At 44.3% G+C, this 24715-nt stretch overlaps 1 protein-coding gene across 1 annotated transcript; it reads left to right on the top strand.

Annotated features, from left to right (window-relative positions):
• Nucleotides 1–13782: 13782 nt before the first annotated feature.
• LOC308039246 (epoxide hydrolase 1-like) lies at nt 13783–24449 on the top strand (the record flags this gene model as incomplete). Its single annotated transcript, XM_080342418.1, has 10 exons — nt 13783–13811; nt 15066–15089; nt 16003–16216; nt 16952–17132; nt 17919–18149; nt 18530–18659; nt 19829–20043; nt 22746–22854; nt 23180–23305; nt 24248–24449. The coding sequence occupies 10 exons, from the start codon at nt 13783–13785 to the stop codon at nt 24447–24449; spliced, it is 1461 nt and encodes a 486-aa protein (XP_080198544.1).
• Nucleotides 24450–24715: the final 266 nt, after the last annotated feature.

The following is a 24715-nucleotide window of genomic DNA, read 5'->3' as shown; positions in this document are numbered from 1 at the left end:
ACAGCAGCTGCACCAGGCCACATCCCAGGAGAAGGGTGAACAAGATCAGCCAACATCTGTTCCCCTTTAATCTCTTGTTCCTTTATGTTTTGGTATAGTGCTTTTGTGCGTAATGAGTTGCATGCTCTGGCACATCCCCAGCCGCTCTCCTGGATGGTTGTTCCTCAGGCAGGCAGTGCTGCTGGGACTGAAGGTTTCTCCAAGGCTGGGATACATCAGGAGATGGTGCAAGCTACAGACTCAAGTGGGTTTCTGATTGCCCAGCTCCTCCTGTTCCAGCAGACTCATCAGGATTCCCAGGGCTCACCAGACCCTATCAGGAAGAGGCTGAACTGTGCAAGTTGGTTTCCCCTCATGTCTCTGCTTCCAGTTGTTTTGATTACAAGGGGTTCATGTCAGGACAACCTCCAGGGCTTCCTTTCACCCACACCCCATTACACAGTTGGTGTCTGCATCTGCAGGGCCTGCTTGCCTGGAGCCACCAATGCTTTTAACCTCGTGCGTATGCCATTGAACATACTCAGTTGTGTTAGGCAAAATGGATAGAAGACAATAATGTAGTAACAGTCTTCCACAAAGGCCTTATGCTTTCTCAGCTTCCACCACTGCATCCAGAAGCTCACTGCAGTCCTGGGAAAGGAGCCAAAGATGGTCTCCTGCTGAAGAAAAGTCGTCACAGATACTCTGTGGCATCTCTCTCCATTTAACTCTCTGCTGAAAGAACTCATAAAGCAGCATCCAGGCCAGCAAAGTGGAGGGTGAATGCCCCTTGTGATACAAAGGATTCAGACAGATTTCAGGAGGGGAGGTGCTTTTCTTGCCAAATAATGTATGAAGCTCTAGAAAACTTCCTTCTCCCTTGCTGTTTGATGGCCTCCCTGTAACTTCTCCAGGCCAGGAAGCACAGGAGGATAATATTAATTAGCTTCCACCACTGACCCTTTTGAAACATGAGGACTAGGATCCATGCAGATATTTGTCATCCAGGAAATCACCATCAAGAGGACAGAACTTAGCTGAAGTAGTGGGGCCCCAGCTTCTGCATGGCAGCACACTGCAATCAGGAACAGTAAAACTGGCAGTATTGCACATGATAGAGCAGTTCATATGGGAAGGGGATGTCACGAATATGCAATGGGACAGATATTGGAGGCCCCTGAACTGAGAGCAGCTCCAAAGGATTGTGAAATGACCCTTCTGCATGTCTAGCTGTAAGACAAAGCTGGCTGGATCTATATTCCCAAAACTCAGAGCAAGGGAGGATGAATAAAGTGTGAGGCCCTAAGCGGAGCAGGCTGCTGGCTTCCAGATTTCTCAGACCAACACCATTTCACGCTGGCTAGTGTGTCTCTGCTTTGGTGCACACATTCTGCTCCTCTTTAAGTCAAAAGGGGAAAATGTAGGATAACGGCACCCTGCAGCTAAAGTAAAAGAATGAGAGAACACCTGGAAAGCTGAGCTGCTGCCCTGCTCACGCATCCAGGAGGCAGGAGCCAGCCATGGCTGTGACCTGTCAGTGATGCACCAGCAGGTATTTGGTCACTTTTTCCTCTCCCCATCTCTGTGCTAGGGGGACAATGCTGGACTTTCTCACATCTCCTCTCTTGGGGTCTGTGCAACAGGAAGGCACTTTCATGATAGGGGAGCACATACAGCCGTGGAAGCCATTGCTGTTCCACGGGTCGCTGTTCAAGGGCTCAACCCTTTTTTTTCTGTCACGTTCATAACAGCTTTATTTTCCATAAGCCAGTGAAAACAGAATATGATGAAATCAAGTAAAACTCTCTGCTTCTCACAAGAAAACAGCCTATGGGCAAGGAAGGACTTTAAAAAGCCAAGAAGTAACTGCCAGGAAAAACAAAACAGACTGCTGGAGGTGACTTCCCCTCCAGCTAGGGGGACCTCTGCCATCAGAGAACAGTTTGTATCTCCCTCTTCATGTCACTGCACAGGTCAAGTACTTGAAGGCGTTGCCAAATACCCTTTGCATGTTGCTTTGCAACAGTGAAACCTAAGGGTAGGAGATACTAGAAACCAACATGGAGCAATAAGCACTTCAGTACTGGTCTCCTTTCCCCTTCTTATCCTCAGCTAGGAGATACCAGTTTGGGAACCTGCAGAGGACACTGGTAAAGAACACATACATTGCTGGAAAAGCCATGGGTTAGTGCCCTCTATAGGAAAGTCACTTTGCTTTTTTTTTTTTCCCTAACAATTTCTTCTAAGTTTGCAGGATAGAAGCCTGTCTTACAGGCTTACATGCTCTGGATCCGAGCCATTGTGCCATGGAGGCATGAAAGCCTTTTGGGCACAGAGCTGCCCACACCAGCTACCCAGAATACGAGAAGAGAAATTTGTCCTCTTTCCTGGGAACCAGTGGTTCTCAAAACAAGTGAACACTCGCTTGGTTTGTTTTTGCTTGAACAGAGATCCAGGCTTGAATTGGTATTAGAGTGAAAACAAAAAGCTGTTTGCTCTTTGATTATGAATCTTTAACAGGAACCTGGAAACAGCAGGCTGTGAGGATAACACTCTAGCAGGGCCGGTGCATTAGTCTGCCTCCAGGTCTGAGGTAGGCTGATGTATTTGAGTGTTGACTTCTTGATCTCAGGGAAAAAAAATATTGCTGCAAACAGTAGGAAAGGGATCTGGTTAGCCATATTTGCAAACAAGCCCTCAGATAGGAAACAGTAGATTTGCCCATTTTTTTTTTAAAGACCTGCCATCATTGGTACAGTTCAGTCCTATAACAGGACTGTCAGAAGGTTAGGATTTTCTTTCTTAAATAAGAGGTCTGGGGAGGGGAGGAGGGGTTGCTGTCTTTCATTTTTTTCTGTTTGGAGTCTGGAGTCAGTTTAGTTATTTGAGCTCGTTTTGCTTCCCAAATTTTCAGGCTCCATCACACTTAGGGCATGCCTACCACAGCATCAGTGTTTAATTGCAGCATAGCAACTGAATATAAATTCTAACAATGATGAAGTAACAGCAAGACAGGCTTCCAGGAAGGCCAGTTAAGTCTAGTCAGGGGTCTGAGCAAGCTTGTTGGACCCCGCTGCTGCAGCTTCACTACTGTTGACATCCTAACTACTTGGAGCTATATGAGTCTCCCTGTGCAGCATTCCCTTCTCCAATTGCATTTTAAATAAGGAACATCTTGTGGATCCTTCTGCAAAGTCCTGGTGTAACTAGGTGCTCTGCACATTGGACAGGTCCAGAATTGCTCCTTTTCCAGGGCTCTCCAGTGGCCCCAAATCACCCCTACAGCTGCTAATCATTTCCCTTCAGGATTAGCTGAGCTTGCTCCATGTCTGCCTAGGGGCCAGGCACGTATGAAAATTCTGGGCGGCTTTCTGCAGTTGCAGGAAGCTCCGTGCAAGGAGCTGATTTTCATGCTGGCATGTTCCAAGGGCTGTTGTGGCCCCATCAGTGGCTAAAGGAGAAACAGGGAAGAAAGGGAGAATCTGGCATGGAGATGTTTGAATTTGGGTGCCAGGCAGATGATTAACAGCTGACTGAGGGAGAAGTGGGGAAAGAGATGGCTGTCAGCTAGATCAGTGTCACTCAGACTTCACCAGCAAGGGATACTGAGAAGGGAACGGGGCAGGAAAGCTGGGGGTGGTGAGGACTAGTAACTCCAAGACCTGCTCACTCAGTGCCACCAGGAAGCTGGATACAGGGCAGAAGTGCAGACTGGGCTTAGACAAGCAGACAGGAGATGCCACCCCTGTACTGTCCTGGTTTGTAACACTTGCTTTACATGCACTGTTAACCCCAGGCAGGCAAGCAGCTCCTACCAAATGATGCGCCGTGCCTCCACCTTAGCACCATTTTCTTGTGTTGTGCTGACAGCCGTACTTGGAGCCCCCTGAGAGCGCTGCCAAAGCTTTTCTCTTCCTCAGTAGAGGACAGTTGCTAACTTACCCTCAAATGCCACAGCTTTAGCTCTGCAGCTTAGCTCTGCCTTCAGCACTGGCACAGCATGATCCTGCCAACTATGTATGTTCCCAGGTTGCTAAATCTGCTCTTTGTCCTGAAAAGGCTCGGGCAGCACCAGCACTTGTGGTGCCACAGCTCTTATAGCTCGCTCCGTACATCCAGCTCACCCTGTCCTATCCTTCTTGGCCCCTTACTGGAATCATAGAATCACTTTGGTTGGAAAAGGCCCTCAAGATCATGGAGTTAAAGCGTTAACCTAACACTGTCACTAAACCATGTCCCGAAGAATCTCATCTACACATCTTTTAAACACCTCCAGGGATGGTGACTTCACCACTTCCTTGGGCAGCCTGTTCCAATGCCTGACAACCCTTTCCATGAATAAATTTTTCCTAATATCCAATCTAAAGACTCCTTAAACCTCTCTCCCACCTTGTCAGGCAGCTGGGGAGGGCTGCCTGCTCCTCTTCCATCATGGCCATCCCACAGGCCATTAGAGTTGCTCAGTTGTGTCCACACTGCATGGTGCCCTTGAGCCTCAGACCCCTTGAGTCCCTCTGGCACAACCATCCCAGCCCACAGCTCACTACTGGTTCATCAGCATGGCCAACACCTCATCGCCCACCATCATAAGACTCTGCTGTTGTGCTACAGTAGAAAAACCCATGCAGTGAGGAAGCCAAATCTGGACTGCAGAGCATGCAGGATTTCTGTGTGCCTTCTCCAGACCTGTCTAGACATGTAGGTGGCAGTTCGTGTCAATACTGTAAATCAGTGTTCCCTTCCATGCCTTGTTCTGGACACCAGCTCAGCATTTGCAGGAAGCCTGCCCTCCCCCTCCCCACCTGAAAAACAATTCTCCAGAATCAGGGAAAATGGGGATGTTTCCCATGGGCTGCCTCCAATTACTGTCATGCCTGGTCAAGGGCCCAAACTCCTGATTCCTTGGGAAGGTGGAAAAGCAGCCCTGCTTGAAACCAGTGTTGTTCTAGAGCACGGCAAAATATGTCATAGGCCAGCAGAGAAGAAAGGTTCTCTTTGAGACCATATATATTTTGAAAGTTGTGGATGGTGGAGAATAGTTTGAATTTCTTGGGAATTCTGACGCTTTTCCTGGAGGAATGACTTCTCTTTTTCAAAGGATTTCTTACTTCCTGGTACCCCTGCCTTCCTGCCCCCACAACACTCATGTATTTTACCCACTAGTGATCTCCTGATGATCACTTGGACCGAGCTGCTCTTCTTGATCAGAAGTCTCTAATTCTGGCCTGTACTATACTTACCAGGACAGAGCCTTGGTCTTTCATTAGAGGATCAGAATATGAATACCTCCAATTCACAGCCCAGTATCTCACAGGTAGGAAAAATACAACAGGAAGACCAGGCACATTTTCCTTGCCTCATTTCCACCAATTACTCATAGTTCTATCTTCCTTTATTATGCTGAATAATTTCTCTTCACTCTTCAAATATTTGGAGGCCTGGATCCTGCTCCTAATCAATCATCCCTTAGGGAAACTAGATTTTGCTTTTGCAATGTTTTTCTGCATAGTAACTCCAGGCTCCTAGTCATCTTTGTTTCTGTTCTTTGAGCTGTTTCTCGTTTGTCATGATTTTTCTGGTAATGCGGTTCCTGGAACCGAGTGCAATATTCCAGGTACAGGAGCCCTGCCTGTCCCAATGCATGTGTGATGTTGCCCTCAGGTGGTAACTCCAGAGAGAAGATGCAGCTTTAAAAAAACCCTCAGATATCTTCGGGACAGAGATTTGGAACTGCATGGAAGCTGCAGAAATGATAACTCTGCGCTTTCTTAAGTGATGCCTTTGTGAGAGAAACCAGGATTACACTGGATTTTTCTGGCTGTCCATCTACTCTAACTCTGCATTTTAAGTGTATTTCCCCATTTGGATGCTGCTGGGCTTAAAGAACAGCAGGAAGAATCTCAGCTTGAGTGAGCTACACACAGCTGAATGGGAATCCTAAAACCAGAGGCGCAGGAACTAACAGACTTTCACCATCAGCAACTTTATGAATACTAATTTTATTACTACAGCTACTTGGTCACATTTTTCACCAATTCTTTGGTCTCAAAATTATATGCATCATAAAATAAGATTTGCTTTCTTTATTACACCAGGTGTTCTGTAACTCCTAACTTATAATTCATATAAAGTCAGGAAAGGTGCTCAGAAAGTGACAAGAGTCTTAATTAAAGGTCAAAATAGAATTTCATTGTGCTTATCTCTCCTTTAACTCAACTATTGACAAAGCTAAGCCATCCTGCTCACTCATTCCCTTTTCCTATCACAGTCTCCGCTGTCCCAATTATTATAGTGCTGTTTTATTTTCTGCCTTTTCTACTCTTCTTTGTCCCTTTGTTGTGGAAGTGATCACACCTAACACCAATTTCAAGGTTGAGATACACAGCTGAGGTATTTAGGAATTATTATTATTATTATTGTTGTTGTTGTTATTATTATTATTGTTGTTGTTGTTGTTGTAGTATATACATTCCTCACCTATTTAATATGTGATGTTTTATTTTGGTTTTGCTTTGCTCTGCATTGAACTTCCTCTCTCAACACTGTGCTGTCTACAGAGATGCCCAGAGCTTTTCCCTGAGATCGGCTCTATTTCTGATGTTTTCTTTTAAACATTAGGTCACGGAAATATTTTTTTCCAGCTTCCCTTAACTTATACTGGCATACAGAAAGCTCCATTTGCCATCACTTTGTCCCGCTTATGTAACTTCTGGTTCATTTCTGCTACCACCAAATGCAAACACCCAAACATGCATTTCGTTTAAAAGAAGCAGCCTTTACTAGGGCCTTTTGAACTTTTTCCCAGTCATTTTGCATCTTACATAGATTTGGCGACGTCACAGAATGCTTCATCCTCTGAATGTGGTGCAGAAGTAAGTTGTGGTCTCACTGATGGCGCTGAAGATTTTGCTATTGAAACCAAAGAAGCTGGACTGCATCATTCTTGTCTGCTGTACATCTCAGCGCTGATCATGTGGGATGCCTTGCAACTCTTGTCAGTGCAATACTGCTAAGAATTGGATGTTTTCCTGGGGCTTTTTTCACAATTTCACTTTGGTTCCTTGCTTCCCACAGAACCAATGCTTGTACAATCACTTGGTGTGTCTATGTGTTCTCCCAGTAACTTTTTGATCTGTTTGCTTATTTCAACAACTTCAGCAAGCAGAGATTACAAAAATAGTTCTGAAAGGTGTTTCTACAGGTTTCATGAAAACTGTTTGCTTTGGGAAGTGCAGGGGGGAAGTTTATAAACATACCTAAAGAAAACGAAGTCCTAGAACAGTTCAGTTAGAAAGTTTCTGTGTTTGTACCTGGAAAATACAAATTCTTTATCTTTGCAAATAGTAGCTGTATTTTGCAAATACGTGTAGGAAATCAGGCTTTATTAGTTCTGCTGCTTGTGGAACTGCTTTTTAATCTTTGGCAAGGATTCGTCCTGCAAGCTGTTGTTGCCAAGTTTTCTTAATAGCCACTTGCAAAGGGCTTTATCCTTCTGCCTTTGGGAAGGACCAGTCAGTTACATATGCTGGGACTTGGCTTAGATAAGTCTTTCCAAGAATGCTATAAAGCTGGAGGAGAAAAAAAAATACACTTACAGATTTGTTGATAGAGTCTTGTTTACCATGTTCAGACTGATATCTTAAAATACAATAGCTAATTATTTTCCCAGCTGTATTTGTGGGTCCTCTTATAAGGTTCAAGATGCATAGAAGTATTTTATTTAGAAGAGATATCTGAAGTACTGGTGTTACATTATACCCAAATATCCCTGGTTTTCCAGACTAGCTGTTTTTAATGAAAAAAAGAAAATCATATCCTTATGTTAGAAATTCAGCTGATTCAGTCTTCATTTTCTCAATGCCTCTGGACCTGAGGAGCTTCTTCATGTTACTGTTGTTGTTGTTGTTGTTATACAATGTAGGCATAACAACTAATAATGGACAGTAGGAAAAAAACAGAGAATAATTATTTAGAAAGGAGGCCACAGAAGTATTTCGAAATAGCTAGCACAGCTCCCAAAGAGGAAGGAAATAACGCAGAAGACCTGAGCAGAAAATTTTCCAAATTTTCCAGTGAACTGAACACATAATGAGCCTGATTTCTCAAAAACTACATGTCCTCTTGCACGTCTCTTCAGGCCTGCAAAGCGGGGCTCACCCGCTGCAGCATCCCCTTGGCTGCCTCCTGTGCCCATTGTGGGAGCCCTGTGAGTGGCTGATGTCTCTCCAAAACCCATGCTCAGATTTGGGCTTCTCCTTTTCCCTTGGAAGCCCTTCTTTGTCAGAGGTTTGCTTGGCTTCGGGAAGTGGCCATGCAAATGCATGGCAGAGCAACAGGGCAGAGACAACTTGGTCCTCTCCCGCAACGCACCCACCCCTGCAGCCGCTGGGCACTGATGTCCACCAAAAGCAAGCCCAGGAGTTTGCCAGGGTAAGGATGGCAAAAAAGAACTTGGGATCTGGCCCATGATAATGGTCAGCATTACAGGATCCTCAGCAGTGGTCATTGCTACTGAGAAGGATGGAGATCATTCTGTGCCATTTCTTTTTGCCTCATCCAAACACCATAATTGCTTTTTTAGTTATACTAAATAAATTATTGAGAACAGACACCCCCACACACGCATACTGATTTATCTTCATTCTTTTGTTGAAGGTAAGGCCTTTGTTTCTGCCTCCAATGCTTCTGTCACTACACTAATGACAACTGACCCAGGATATTCTTTTCTATAAGATATTTATATCTATATTATCTTAAGACTACTCTCTCCCTCATGTGCCTTTGCTCAGTTGCATCCTTTTTTTTTTTTAATGGTTCTTGCTTCCTTTGTAAAATGATTATTTTACATGCCTTGGAGCAATGGTTGTGTGAGTACACACCACGCTCCTGAGACTTTAAGTCAACAAAAACTGCATAACTGTTCAGGGTTTTAAAACTGTATCTATACTGATTGTATGGAGTTTCCTTCTGAATAAGAAATTCCTCCTGTCCAGGGTGCTGGGACCTGGGTTAGCAGAGCCAAGCCCGCAAGCCCCTGCCACACTCACCAAAACTCCAGTGATGTACACAAGCCCGACAGGGCCCTGTCTCACATTATGCTCCAGGATGAACAGATGAATACTCCTAGTGTGCAGCACAGCAGGAGCCGTATCCCAGAACCCAGAAAGGACCCATACACCCACTTTTCTGTGCGCAGCTGGGTGCACATGTGGGGACCGTCACGTTCTGTGCACCCAGGCTCTGAGCACCTATTCCCCTTGCTTGCTGTCTGCCTCCTCTCACCAACATCCCCGAGATTATCCCTGGAGTATCAGCGACCTAAATACACTGTTTGGGACTTGAGAGTTGCTTTTGTTTTTTAATGTTGCTGAGTCTCTAAAACCAGCACACGTAACAAGCTGCCTGTTTCCAAGCAGCTGTTGTGTAACTTTGCTCCCCACCCCCAGAGATGTTGCCTGCCATTTAGTTAATGAGCTCGGTTTCACTGGGAAGTGCCTGAGGGAACCTCTTAGCTCCCTAATTAGCAACAGAAGGGGCCAGTTCTTGCTGGAGGTAGCACTGAAACATTTGTGAGGTCTCCTGAGAATAAGCAAGGCAGACAAGGGGCCACTTCCAGCTCAGAAAACACTAGTTTTTATTCAGCGTACAGTACAGAGAACTAAAGAGAAGGTGTGTGGGGGAAGGTACTTGCAGAAGAGGATGATGATGGGTTTTCTAGGTAAGAAAAGAGCATTTGTGAAGGGTGAGAAGGAGATCGGAGAGACTGGCCCTGGCCCTCCCCAGCTGTTCATGGCTCCTTGCAGTCTGAGTTTTATATAAGATATGGTGGAGCAGCACAGAGGCCTCGTGGGGTGGCTGCCCGTGGAGGCAGGAGCAAGGTGCTGCTGCCATCTGCTCTCAGAAGTTTGAGCTGGCTCTCATTAATAAGATTCAAGAATTAACAGCTTGGAAGCTCTTAGGAGCTCAGTGTTTCCTCCAAGGTCATGATCACTGAGGCTGAGCACAGAGCCTGCTATTCAGGGCTGGAGTAAACTTCGGTGGAAAACAAATCTCCCGTCTAACAGCTGGATGTCCTGAGACCTCACTGGGAAGGTGAAAACTTTGCTTACACATTGCAGGTAGGGTGATGTGCTTGGAGCTATTCCTTAATGTCCAGGACATAGACACACCTGGTAAGACCTCAGTTTTTTCCCATACAATCCCATTTCTGGGCAGGGCTTTTTTCATACAAAACCTATTGAGAAGAGGTCTTGGCTTGGACCTGTTGGGCCATGGGGACCATTCGCCTTTAGAAGTCATGGAGGGAAATACAGCATTCAACACCTTTGGCCTGCAGGACCAAAGATCCAGTCATGCAGAGAAAAGTCTCTGTAGCCTCAAGGACCTTCCTTAAAAGCAAACGGAGAATGTGGAGCTCAAAGACAAAGACCATGGAGCAAGCAGGGTTGCAGGAGCCTGAAGAAACACAGGGGAGATCTGAAGCTTCCAGATTTTGCCCTGCCCTGCAACACTACCTGCCAGCATCACACAGGTGGTGGCCACTGACCAAATAAAAAGCAGAAAGCTGGTCCCTGATATAAATCAGGAGGCCATATTAGTGAAGATCTGTTACTGAGCACAATTTGCTCTCTAGTAATATTCTTAAGACAGTGACTCTGATTTTGTTCATGCAAAAGGAAAATTATGCAGCAAAGCCCTCACACAGTAAGATGAATGGCAGAGCATTGCAGCTGGGCCATAAATCCCAGCAAGGGGCTTGCAGTAGCTCTAAAGGTCAGAATAATAATTTCTAAGTTGCTGCAGCATCTCAAGCTATAAAGGGGCTGTGTTCAAAGCTTTTATGCTCCACTCTTATGGAGCATTAGCTCATTTCATAACCAGAAGTCACCAGTTTTCCTCCCCATGTCTCAGGCTTCAATATGAATGGTATTTCTGAGGCTTGGATTATGATTGCATGCAATGGGCAGTGAGAAAAAAAAAGAACACAACAACAACAACAAAACCACAAAAAACACGCAGAAAGTCCAAAGTAGAAGGGGAAAAAAAGAAAAAAGCCCAAATAGAGGGATTAAAAACAAGTATCCTGTGAGCGCCTCTTTTCCACTAGAGGGCATCCAGGATTTGCAGAACTGCTGCTTGGCCTTTGGGTGCTTTCTCCAGCAGCAGGTCATGCTACGCCAGATTTAGGGAACGGGCCTGGGAGAGCTGGCAGGTTGTGTTGTGTTTGGCACTTCTTGCTTGTATCCAGCTGCTAAACAAGCTGAAAAAAATACATCATGGTAACACTTCCATGTGCACATTTTTTGTCATTGCTGTAGGGGTGATCCTGCAGATCAGTGACAAGAGCAAGAAAAAAACACAGGAAAAAAGCTCTGTTAATATATAATTTGTGCAATGGAAACATATGAAATTCCTTTATAAAATTATGCCAGTCATAAATGGACTGCAGGATGACAGCAATTGGAAGTTTAGACAGAAACACAATAGTGAAATATGGTATATGAAATGTTTTTCTCTCTTTTTTTTTCTTCTTTTTTTCCCCATGCCAGAATAGCAGCAGCAGAATCACAGCACTAGGACAGAAGCAGAAAACTTTCTATTGGTGCTCTGAGGAGGCTTTTTAAAAACGGGTTTGCTAAAACATCTGTCATTAAGGGAACCTGCCACACTGCAGGGAGATGCTCTGAGACACTTTTGCAGGTCCCTTCCTGCGGGATTCCCGTTTCCATTTATGTCATATGCATCGAAATCCCGTGGGAGGCGGTCTTCTTGTCTCCGGCAAGCAGTTTCTGCCTGGATTTGTGCATTTTGGCCACTAGAGGTTGTAAGAGAGAGAGGGGAAAAAAGCTTGTTTGCCACAGGCGAATCCCAGGGCAGGATTTCCTCTGGGATCCTTTGGTCTCTGCCCACCAGCAACTCACACAAAACTCCTGCACATACCCTGCATTTCAGCACATGGGATCGTGCTATCTCAGCTCTTTCAGATTTATCAGTGGGGTTTTGTTGGTTTTGTTGCCTTTTAGCCCCAGTGTCTTAACGGCCTTGGTGTCCCCTTATATCTTAAGCAAAAGCTGTTCTGATTCTCTCAAGTCTTCTAGACAGAGAGCAGCAATTTGTATCTTTTCTCTGCAGCTTTAACTATCTCTGCTGGCTCTTTTTCCACATTCCTAGTATAGATAATTTCACTCTTAGATGTTTAAGCCAAACTTTCTGCTGCCAGCCTTTGTGCTTTTTCCCAGTGCATGGTAAGAAATACAATATTCTCAAGGACTCTTTTATATGCTGGAGACATCACAATCTGGCATCTTACAGGAGTTTCTGCTACCTTCCGTGTGGGTTGTAATTATTTCTTTCTGTTGCTAATAATTCTCTAGTCTTCTGACTACCGTCCCTCTGCAATCAGGGATACCATCTTCCAAGAGGCCTCAAGAGAGATGTTTTTCTTTAGGAAATAGGACCTTAAAGTTAAGTAACCCCAGACAGACATAACCAGAAATAGCTATGGTGGAGCAATAAATGGAATTTTGACCAAATGAAGGATTTACAAGCTTTTCTTCCTGATGGCTCTTTGCAGTACCGTAGTAGTTGCATATGAACTCATGGAGTATGAGACCTGATCACCACAGATCTCACTGGTGATAATACTTCACTTTGGGCATTGCATGGAGATAGGAATCATTTCCTCTGGCAGTAAAAATGCAGCTGTTCCTGGAGTGAAGCACAGCAAGGACATTGAGCAACAGTTTAGGAAGAAGAAACCTTTATCCAGTAAGATTTTACTGACCATGGGGGAAATGCAATCTACTTCCCTGAATTAAAGCATTGATTTATGTGGAAAATGAAAAACTTAACTTTTCCTTTTTGTTTTGACTGCTGCAATTCCAGGTACACATGGAATAGAACCACACCATACGGAGGTTGGAAAGGACACCTAGAGGTCAGCTCATCCCTCCTCCTGCTCAGAGGAGGTCCAGGTAGGGCAGGTTGCTCAGTGCCTTGTTCCTGTCAAATTTCGAATGCCTCTGAAGACAGAGAACCCACATCCTCTCTGGGCTCCTGGCCCACTGTCTGAATACCTCCGTGGTGAACTAATTTCTCCTCATATATAACCAGAATTTCCCTGTTGCAATTTGTATCCTTTTGCCTTTCAGCTCTTGCTCCTCCAGGCTGCCTGGGTCCATTTTTCCAGCACTCTCTACTAGGTAGCTGTAGACAGCAGCCTGGTAGACAGTGTAGACAACAGTGTAGACAACAGCCTTCTCCAGGCTGAGCAAGCCCAGGTCCCTCTGTCTCTCCTCATACATCACGTACCCTAGTCCCCTGGCAGTTTGGTGGCTCTACACCACCAAGGGCGGGCTCACTCCAGTCTTTACCAGCAAGGCCAGAACTGGAGATAGTACTTCAGATGTGGTCTCACAAGTGCTGAACAGAGCAAAGGATCACTTCATTCAGCCTGCTGGATAACATGCGTGCTATATAGCCATGTAGGCAGCTGGTCTTTGCTGCAAGGGCACCTTTTTGGCTCAGGCTCAGCAGAACACCTCAGGCCAGTCTCCCTAGAGTTGCTTTCTTCGCATTTGGCATCCAGCCTGTGCTGGCACACAGGGCTATTCCCTCCCCATGCAGGACTTTGCATTGGCCTTTAACTTAATTTGCAAGTGCAAACTTAGGCAATAGGTGGCACTAATTGGATGATGTAGCTTGCATTGTCACCAGGAGAGCGTCACAGCCAAAGAGAAAGCCAGAGGAGGAGACACCTGGGTTGCTTTGCTCAGAGCAGCGGCCATTCAAGGAGGAGCAGACATGTGGCAGGAGTTCCTTCCAAATGCCTGGTGAGATCTCCTCGGCGTGGGGCAGAGAGACTCTGAAGAGAGCTCCCTGGGGCTGGGGTGGGAGAAAGCCCCTCTGGGGTCAACAAGCCATCAGAGGATGGCTGCATGTGGCTGAGTTCTCCCGAGCATTTGTGTGGAGGAGGTTTTATTAGACTGAGCCTTGTTTTGTGTTGCTCAGAGAGCCGCTTCTGGGACATGCTTGCTTTGTTAACAGTGCAAAGTTTGTGTTACTGCCATGATAACTGGTCACTAAACTCCAGGATGTAAGTGCAGGGGGCGTCTTATTTCCTGTTGCATAAGCTGCTCAGTCACCAGAGAGCTGGAGCCTGACACTGCTCTTAGGAGCCCTGTTCTTCCTTGTCTGGGAGGGGTTTAAGGAGATGATACATCCTTAAAAATCACACATAGGCTGTTTCACAGATCTTACCAAATTTCCTTGGTGACTGCTGGGGTCTCCAGTAGAGGCACTGGGTTCTGCACCACAGGCAGCAATAGGAAACCATACTAGGTAAAAAGAGACAGCCAACAGACTCCATTTTTCATGGAGTTTAATGTCCTTTTTTTTTTTTTTTTTGGTAGACTTGAGACTGTGCTTTTCTTGCAAGAGAATCTACCAGACTAAAAGAGAACCAAGGGGGATGTTTCATTTATCTTGCAGACAGATGGGATCTAGAAACTTCGGTATCCAGTCAGTAGTTAGGAGTAGCAAAGGTACAGCAGACCATTGAACTCTGCACAGGGAAAGGTTCCATCAGCCTCTCTTCTGGCCAGCACAACCGCACAACAAGTGTCAACCATGTGGCTGGCAGCAGAATAACCCTCGAGCTTCAAAGTCCCCTGCCAAGGCTGCGCACCTATCGCTGCACAGAAGTCACAATAAACTATTCTCTTGGCTGAAGCAACACAGCCGCTTGTAGTAGGAAACACTACAAGGACACCTACCCAGTTGTTTAGTGCCTTTTATCTAAATTGTGCGGAGGGAGGGAATATTATGGCAACAAATTATCTAGGTAAAACACAGCTCAGAAACACTGTCTCTTTGTGCAGAGACACTTGTTCTAAGCCCCTCTCTTTCTGTCCCATCCAAAAAGTAGGAAAAATAATAGCAGACGTTGTTGGGTGGCTAAACAGCTTGCTGTCCCATGGCTGGGCACTAAATGGTGCTAGCAGGTGACATTCTTTGCATCATCGCCTAGACAACACTATCAGACTCTAAGGATCTTCTTTTTTCTTTTCTTTTTCCCTCTTTTCTAGGGAGAGCCTGTTGTCCCGTATCAGGTGAGTAAAACAGCTCTTCTGGGATGAATTATCCACTTTTATCAGCACTCTGGTTGGGGCACAGCATAATCTCTTCGCTATTCCGTATGACAACAACAAAATCTTCATTCATGGACCCCTTGCAGCCCACCTGAAACAGCCCCAGACACCTCTACTAATCCCCAAGGGAAGCTGGAGAGCTTGAGGCACAGATCATAGGGATGGGAAGGTATTTAGGACTGATTGCTCAATCATTTGAATGACTTTGAAACATGCTACATGTCTGTTAAAACCAACTCTGGTGACTTAGCTGCCATGCCTCAAAAGAGTCTGAAACTTTGCTGTCTAGAACAGAAACAGGGACACTCAACAGACAAGGTGAGACACCCATGGAAAGCTATGGTGGAGAGCCAGTGTTGCCCTAAAAAATGACTTAATCTGTAGAGGAGCTATATATAAAGCACTGCCAAGAGGGGCACGCCCAGCACATCCAGATCTCCCCAGCAGCTGAAGACCCTTATCTCTGCTCCTGCTCCTCAGCCCATTCTGTCTGTGCAATTTTTATTCCTGGAGGAGTTCAGAGGAGTTCAGCTGCTACTATTGCATTCACTCCAGTACTTGCCTTAAAATAGACCACCCCATATCTTATTGACCTTGTACCCCAGGTCACCCTGGTTCACAAGGAGAGTGGCAAAGAATCCTTGTGATCAGCAAGTCCTTATCATCAAGGACTTGAGGTCTCTAGGAAGCACCGTTAGATGTAACCCTACCCCAGATCTTGTCTGTGACCTCCAAAAATAACAGAAAACCCCATACCCTGCTGACTCTATGGGATTTGTAGGCATTTGTCACTGCTCAGGCCCAACTGATGTGAACACATGCCTCAGCATAGTCCCTTCTGTTGTTGAACACAAAGAATTTTATGCCTCCCTAGGTCTTTTGAATTTTCTCAGAAGAATGCAATCCTGGTCCCTGTGGCTGCCCTGGGGGTTGGAGGGATGCTGGTTTGCTGGCTGAGGTCTAGACACAAGATCAAGACTCTTGAAATGGGAGATGGATGGTGGGGCTCAGGTGAAAGACCCCTGAAAGGGAAAGAAGATGAAAGTATCCGTCCTTTCAAGATTGAAACATCTGACAAAGAAATTGAGGTACTGGTGGCTGGGATGTAGGGAGGGGCAGAAAACTGTGAGATGGAGCTAGTCCATCACCCACCTTACTGCTTCAAGGTGATGTCTTGGGTGCACTTATATACACCAGTGCAGCTACCTAGCACCGATAGATGATGCTCTGGCTTAACACCCTTTATGAACAGGATTTGAGCTCAGATTCATTATAATGCCCCGTAAAGACTTTCTGAGACCACAGACCCTCCATGCAACCTGGGGCTGCTCCTGCAGAAATGTCACGCTTTGAGCAGCAGATTTTGACAGTGGGGAGTGGTGGAAGGGTGTCAGGACAGCAGTGGCACCAGTGGGGCATGACTGAGTGGCTTCCACAGGGGGAAGGGTTGGAAGGGTGAAGGGGGATAGGATCTTGACTGAGTTGCAGCACCTCTGTCCCTGCATGCCTGTCCCTAATTATCTGACTAACTAGCAGTGAGCAGCTGATGGTGCTGGCAAGTTCCTAGCACCAAAAACCCTAAAGTGGGTTGGCAGCAGGCAGGAGTAGGATCCAGTACTCCTGGGTGCTCTAGAGGAATTGATAACCTATAGAAAAATATATTCCCCTTATAAACAATTTAGGGGGTCATGCAGAGCACACAACTGCTTCAGGAGGGCTCCTGGTGTCCCAGATAGTGGCACAAAAGCTGGCAGAGCCAGGAAGGCCCATCCATGCCTGCCCTGGCAGCTGGCCAGCCTCACAAGAAGGGCTCTCCTCCACAGGACCTGCACCATCGCCTGGACCGGGCCCGCTATGCTCCACCACTGGAAGAGGCTGCCTTCCACTATGGCTTCAACTCTGACTACCTGCGGAAGGTGGTGGCCTACTGGAGGAACCAGTTTGACTGGCACAAGCAAGTGGAAGTCCTCAACAAATACCCCCATTTCCTAACCACCATTGAAGGTGAGGGGGTCTCTGTAGCTTCAGCAGGTCTTGATCTGAAATGCACAGGGAGAAGTGGCGGATTTAAGAGTTCAGTATATTTAAGACAACAGTATGCATAACAGCCTAGTGATATGAGTGAAATATCACTAGTGGAGGCTATATTATTAACAACCTTCTCTAGATTAAGACCATTACACAGTGGCAATGAGATTAGGTCTTCTTCAAGATGGACTGGCTCTGAACCCGTGCTAACTAATGATGAGGATTTCTTCTGCTATTGTTTTGAAGCCACCTTTGAAAATAGCAAAACTTTCTCTGACTCTGAGGCTAGAATTTCCACCACCTCCACCCACTTTAGCCAGGTGAGGTTAGCCAGACTTTAGATAAGTGATCTGCAGGTTAAACTGCTATCTTGCACTTACTTTTTCATGTTTCTCTTTTTATCACCCGTGTACTTTGTAATTTTGTCATGTTTTTGCATGTGTCTTACCTGCATTATGCCATTCATTCAAGCACAGCTCTACTTACATGCTGTGAGACCAGTTTCTCAGGATATGGATGCTCAGTGTCCTGTGACCCCAGTATCTGGGGCTGGGATCAATATCTCTGTCTGTATGAAAAAGATGAGACATAGATACAATGCCGGGCTTCCCCTTTTAGCTAGACATCTTCTTGCCATGGGCTGATTGTGTAATTTCTGCTATGAATGCTAATTACAGTTTTGCCACCCTCCTTCTTCAGAGTCCAGAGCAGAAACTGTGATGAAACCAGAGCTTTAATTTATCTGTCTTGGATGTGTGGCAGGGATCAATATCCATTTTATCCACGTGAAGCCGTCCTACGTCCCTCACGGTCGAGCTGTTCAACCTCTGCTGATGGTCCATGGCTGGCCTGGCTCCTTCTATGAGTTCTACAAGATCATCCCTCTGCTCACAGAGCCGGCCAAGCATGGCCTGACAGAGGGTGACGGGGTATTTGAGGTCATCTGCCCATCCATTCCAGGCTATGGCTTCTCGGAGGCACCACACCAGAAAGGTAAAGATGAAAAGACTCTGTTGGAATCACAAGGTTTTTGGAGAAACACCTTAGCCACCCCAGGTCCCCTGGGCACTGGAGTTTGTGAATGCAGATGCTTGGCTCTGCGCTAACACCCACGTGGCTGAGGCTCTGAGGCTGGCTGTGGAGATTTCGAAGGCAATGGCAACTGGAAGCCAGTTCTGCTTTCCACTTTCTCCACTTTTCACTGAATTTCCACCATCTTGTGTTCACTTTATTACCAAGGAGTTAGGCAGAGCAGCATAGCACGCTGTGCCTTAACACAGTAGCATACTCACGTGCCTCTGCCAGGCCATGATCCTTGGTCAGGGGATGAACACTAGGACAAATAGGTCTCCTGTGTTTATCTTTACGTACAGGCTTTGACACTGTAGCAGCTGCTCGTATATTTCATAAACTGATGAACAGATTGGGCTTCAAGGAATACTACCTACAAGGAGGAGACTGGGGATCTGCTATAACCACAAACATGGCCCAGATGCTGCCACAGTGAGTAGCAAAGGGAATCAGTGCAGAAAAGCTGCCTCTAGTTCTTGCCTTCTGCCTTCTGTTTGCCCTGCCTCTCAATCCCCTTCTGCTTTGCTTCCTCCAGGGACATCCCCACTCCTCTGCATTCAGTTGTATTCATATGCTTTGCATTGATATTAGCACAGTTCTCACGCGTCCCAAATTTCAGTGCTGTGTGGCTTCTCTTTCATTAGCTGTGGAAGTTAAATCTGCTGCAATTTCATTTGAGACCTCAAGGAGACAGATCATCATTCTAAATCAGGAAGGAGAGAAATTTTAAATTGGCAGGGAGAAAAAGGAGCTCAGCCCTTCAGCAGGTGAATAGTATAACAGAGTATAGGGCTTTCTTACCTAAAATACAGAGTTGAGACTGATCAGAAAAGAAACACAATACCTTCCTTAGAAGATGGCATCACAGATCATTGTTTAGCATTTAATGAAAAGTGGGCATTGCAGCCATGCTTAGGTTGGAGAACAGATAAAGTGGAAAGCTCTGAAAGCAGTTAGATTGCAGGCTGAGCAGCTCACTGTTCCCGGTTGCAGCTGTGCTTCACGGCACCCAGAGCACTGTGTCCACATGTGGTACACTCAAGCTTTTCAGAAAATAATCAATGCAGCCTGTTCTCTACAGCACAGAACACCACAAAATCAACAGCCGGAGCTACCAGGACGGATATGCCACGTGCAGAAACTGCGTAGCTAAAGCTAACAGCCTGCCAGTGGAACAGCTGGATGGAGATGGCACCAGTTGTACCATTTCTAACTCCCATAATTTTTTTTAATCATGATGAACCTAGGGCCTTTATGTATTTGGCTCAGTGAAATGCTTCTATCACAGCTCCAGTCAGACTTAAAGAGGGCAAATTCACGCTACACATGAGAAAAAAATTTATTATAATGAGGGTGGTAAAATATCAGAACAGGTTGCCCACAGAGTTGGTAGATGCCCTGTCCCTGGAGACATTCAAGGCCCGGCTGGATGGGGCTCTGAGCAACCTGATCTAGTTGAAGATGTCCCTACTCATGGCAGGGGGGGTGGACTGGATGATCTTTGAAGGTCCCTTCCAACCCAAACTATTCTATGATTTTCTAGGAAATTTGGAGACAGAAAATTGCTTGATTAAACCTTCTGTTCATTAACTTAATTTTAGATCTGTGAAAGGGCTTCACCTGAATATGGTCTTCATCACCATACAAGGTTTGGGAAGGATGATTTCTGTGATGCTTGGGGCTTATGTACCATGGCTCATAGGCCTCACTAGGGAAGATGTTCGACGTGTGTACCCTTTTGCCCAGAAGAACATATATAATATTCTGCGAGAGTCTGGATACTTACACATCCAAGCCACCAAACCAGACACTGCAGGTAATTAACCTTGTCTATATTGCTTTATGAACATTGTATACTAACTTCTTATGGTATATAAAAACTTATAATTGCACAAAGGCCAACCATGTTTGAAAAGCAATGAGTACTGGTGACTGAGTGCAAAACATGGGGACAAAGAACTGGGAAAAAGGTAGTCGAAAGGAACAGGTTAAAAATTATGGAGACTACAAATATCACTTTTCAAACAGCATGCCACTTTTATCATGCTCTTGGGGAAAGAACCTCTTTGCAAAATGCCTTTTAAAGTGAAGCACAGGGTCTTGAAATTGAATCTTCTAGACATAAATATGAGTGAAAACAAGAAAAATATAATAAGCAAGTGCAATGTGAAACAGGTAGACAAAGCTTTAACACCTGAAAAGACAGAAGGCAGATACAGTTAGTGAAGCCAGTAGATAAGGAGCCTGAAGAAAGATATGGCCATCTCAGAAAAATTAAATTAATTATTTGCCTCAATCCCCACTAGTGAGGATTATGGAGTGTTTCTTTATTGAAATAATCCGTCACCAGGAAAGACAGTGGAGCTGTCTCTGTCTGGTGTCAGATGTGGAGACCATAGAATGAATAGTGCATCATCCTGGCAATTCAGTGAAAAAGAAGAAACTCAGATTGAAATGTCAACTGATGCCTAGTCTGTTGCTTGAACTGATCACCATACCAAAGAAATAAAAGGAGACAAAATACCAGGCTGGGATTTTTTGTTGTTGTTTTGTTTGGTTTTCTAAGAGCCAAACAGTGAAGGTAGCCCCAGAAAGACAAAGACCAGTATGTTTAGTCTTTGATCAGAAAACTAGAAGAACTGTTTTAAAGAGGAGAATTGATTTACAGATGGTAAAATCACAGGGAAATCATGCTTCAAAAGTCAGAGCTCAGGCAGAATCAAAGAGCTGTGGATCCAGTAATGGAACATATTTCATTTCCAAAAAAGTTTTTTTGAGGTTCTTCCCCCAGTGTTCTTAAAGAAATTGAACTGCTTCAAGAAAAAAATTAAGTTCATGGATTAATAACTAGTCAACATGAGAATCCAAGCGCAGAAATAAGTAAGCAGGTTCCAGGGGAGGGACAGTATCACAAAAAACTGTGCTTGCACTTGTACATTTCAACATGGTCCAAATTTCTCTACAGATAAAAGTTAATGGTTAAGTGAAAATTTGGCAGCTTTCCAGGATTTAGTTTAACCTAGAGATAAATGTTTTTGCAACTCTCTGCACTTAAGTGACTGTTTCATTAAATGGACCAATAAAAACTGATGTCAACCAAGTCCAAAGCAATTTTAGTAGAATAATAAAATAACAATGGGCTCTAGTTTGGCTGCTGCCACATGAGAGAATCCATGAGTCATGGATAGCACTTTGAAATGTCAGCTAGCTCAGAGTTTAAGGCAATCTTAGAAACTCTTAAAAAAAAAAGCAAAAAGAGACCAAGACAGAACACTAAATACATTATATTCAGAATCTATTGCACTCCCATTTACCCTGTTTCATAAATATATTTTAGAATCAGAAGAATACAGGAAGGGGAGAAAAGGAAGACTGAAGTGACCAAGCAGCTTCCATACACACACTGTACATAGCCTAAGACTCTTTAACGTGAAAAAATAAGAGCAGGAATTTTATAGCACACAAAAATTGTGACATATAGAAAATGAATAGGGAAAAATGTTTTCCCTACTCAAGAAATATCTACATTATCAGTTTAAGTTCTCATTAGGCAGGCTTAAAGCAAAACTACAGTATTTTTACTCACCACAGGTTGTTGTACCTAAGATGTGGTACAGGTTGAATGACTAATAAGCTACAAACAAGACTGGTATTTCTGAGCATCTAATCTGTGGATATTGAATACAGTGGTTCAGAGGCAGCTTTCAGCCCAGAAAACACTCATCTCCAGACAAGTCATGTGCCAGCTGACACATCTTAGCCTGTCCTACCATTGCTGGTCAAAGCATTTACATGACTTCGATCTGCAGCAAATCACTCTAGGCTTGCCAGTGCAGGGAAGATGTTGTGCCAGTGCACAAACCTACTTTGCGTTAGCTACATCCACTATTAAATTGAGACTGTGTCATGATCATCTTCTACAAAGTCACTCAGTGCTTAAGTCACACTAAAATACACTGGAAAGCAGGCAACACTGACTATACTGTAAAACTACAGCCTAGGTTTCCCAAGGCAAACCTCTATCCCTACTGAAGTAATCCCTATCCCTCTTTTATGGGTAAGAACGCAAATCTGATATGCCACATACCTGCTGTGTTTATAATGTTAGTGTTCCCCAAAGGTAGGAACAGATAACAGATACACAATGCTCCACTGCTTAAATTAGATTAAAAGTGATGCACAGCACTCAGGGTCCTGGTTATCCGTAGTTTATCTGAAATTTATTTTCAGAGTGTAATCCCTTTAGACCTGAATTTGCTCACTCTGTCACACATTACCAAAAAGCCAACAGGACTTTCTCAGCTTTTTTTTGTATAGGAATTGCCTGAGTTTGTAGTGCTGTCAGTTACAGCTGGAATTCCATTGGGGTACAATTTGTCAAGAATATAATACTACCAGATCTAGTAGAAAACATACAGACTCTCTACGGAACTCTATTTGAAAACTCTGAAAGTTCAGTTTAACTTCTGAATTATTTCAGGCAACTGCAATCTCTCTCCTGTTCTCCTCCTGAATTAGGTTGTGGACTGAATGACTCCCCTGTGGGTCTTGCTGCATATATTTTGGAGAAATTCTCTACCTGGACAGATGATTCATTTCTGGACAGAGATGATGGAGCCTTGGAAAGGTAAGAAAACAGATGCTCTTTCACAAGAAGACTCATTAAAAGAATGAGTAATGATAACTAATGAGGAGACAAGTAAATGACTGGCCAGTCAAGGCTGAATTTCAAGGATGGAAGATTACACATGACAAGTAGTAGTTTAAACTTACAGCAACTGCCTGAAAACTACTGCTTCAGTACTGGCAGTTTTGCTCTGGGCACACAGATGCTGATTAATTTGCTGCTTCTCTGTGAAGAACAGAAGGAATAACGGTTCTTCAGGACATGAGGCCAATACAGTATATTGAGAAACAGCTTCCAATGAAATTTCTTCTTTCTCTCTCAACAGCAAATACTCTCTTGATGAGCTTTTGACCAATGTGATGATTTATTGGGTGACATCCTCCATTGTGTCCTCAATGCGATTCTACAAGGAGAACATGTCCAAATTCCCTGGTCCAGCTGCTGATCCCAGGTAATGAAGTGGTGGGTGCAAGACAGATTTTCAAATGAGATTGAACAACATTTGCCTGTATAAATATTTAAATCACCTAAAACAGCAAATTTAACTAGTTAAAAAAAAAATCCAAATTCTTATTTTCTTTTGATAAATATAGTTAAGGGTCATTTTTGTTTTGAGCCTATAATTTATTCAAGGTATCTTGTGGCCAAGACAATGCAGAAGACTTATCAAAGTATGTTCAGTCTTGTGTTCAAAATACAGGTCTACATACACTTGTTTAGTGATTAAGTAATCTGCAGCTCAGTTCAGTAAAAACAAAACAGAAAATCATGAGCATCTGTAAGAGAGAAGTTTAAACTGAATTAGGAAGGATATGGCTTACTGGTGGATAAACTAAGAACTATAAATGTAAGCACAAACTTGGGGAAGAAATTTGGAGAGCAGTACTTGAAAGCGCCTTCTAACAGCTGCTGGCTTTAAGATCACTGTAGGAGAGGCTGACCAGGAAAATGCTACTGAGCATTCTCCAAGTGATTGATTGTACAAATATGAGTCTCTTTCTTTGTAGACTGAATCAGTTTACCTTTCCTCTTGAGAGAGTCATTTCTTACACTGGCACCATAAATTCTAAAGTAAACATGAGCTAGCTCATTTCTGAATTTCACAAAAAGGTGTGGCATCTTGCCACATATCACAAAACCAGGTAAGCTTAAAAATCTGAGACACTTCAAGATTGAACTGTGGGCAAAATTGTCTCTAATTTATGTATCTTGGGTATAACATTCTTAAATTGAAGGAGATCCAAATACAAGTGAAGCTCTTCACCAGAGTACAGACCACAAAATAGGTTGCTGTGGGGAAACTTTTCCAGCTCTGACGGTTATCAAACCCAGAAGGCTTTTGTAGACTTTCCCCAGCCTTCTTTCAAAAATGCAGTTAACTTGTATCTTCTAGGCTTGGAGTACACGTTCCTACAGGGATTGCAGCTTTTCCTCAGGAGCTAACACATACGCCACGGACCTGGGCAAAGGATGTTTTCAAGAACATAGTCACTTACTCCTACATGCCACGGGGAGGTCATTTTGCTGCCTTTCAGGAACCAAAGCTTCTGGCACAAGACATCATGCACTTTGTCAGAAAGGTGGAACAGCTGTGAACCTGCAGTTTAGATACATAGAAGAGAAGCTGTTCTGCCACCGACAGAACCTTTACTGTGAGGCATTAAATAAACCCAGTGTAATCACATACAAAAGCCAGCATTTTATTTTGATAATGATTATAGTACTAACTTGTTAATTAAGCTCTAAAGAAAAAATAAGAGGCATCTTGTCTTCTTTCATTCCCGGCACCATATCATTGCTGCATTCATAGTTCAAGTATAACAGAATGTGTAAACAGTTTAATGCAGTAACATTGCACTCA

The sequence above is a fragment of the Nesoenas mayeri genome (assembly GCF_963082525.1).
Source record: "Nesoenas mayeri genome assembly, chromosome: 3".
NCBI classification, from domain to species: Eukaryota; Metazoa; Chordata; class Aves; order Columbiformes; family Columbidae; genus Nesoenas; species Nesoenas mayeri.
The sequence above is the reverse complement of the archived record's forward strand: the minus strand, read 5'-3'. Positions and strand labels throughout refer to the sequence as shown.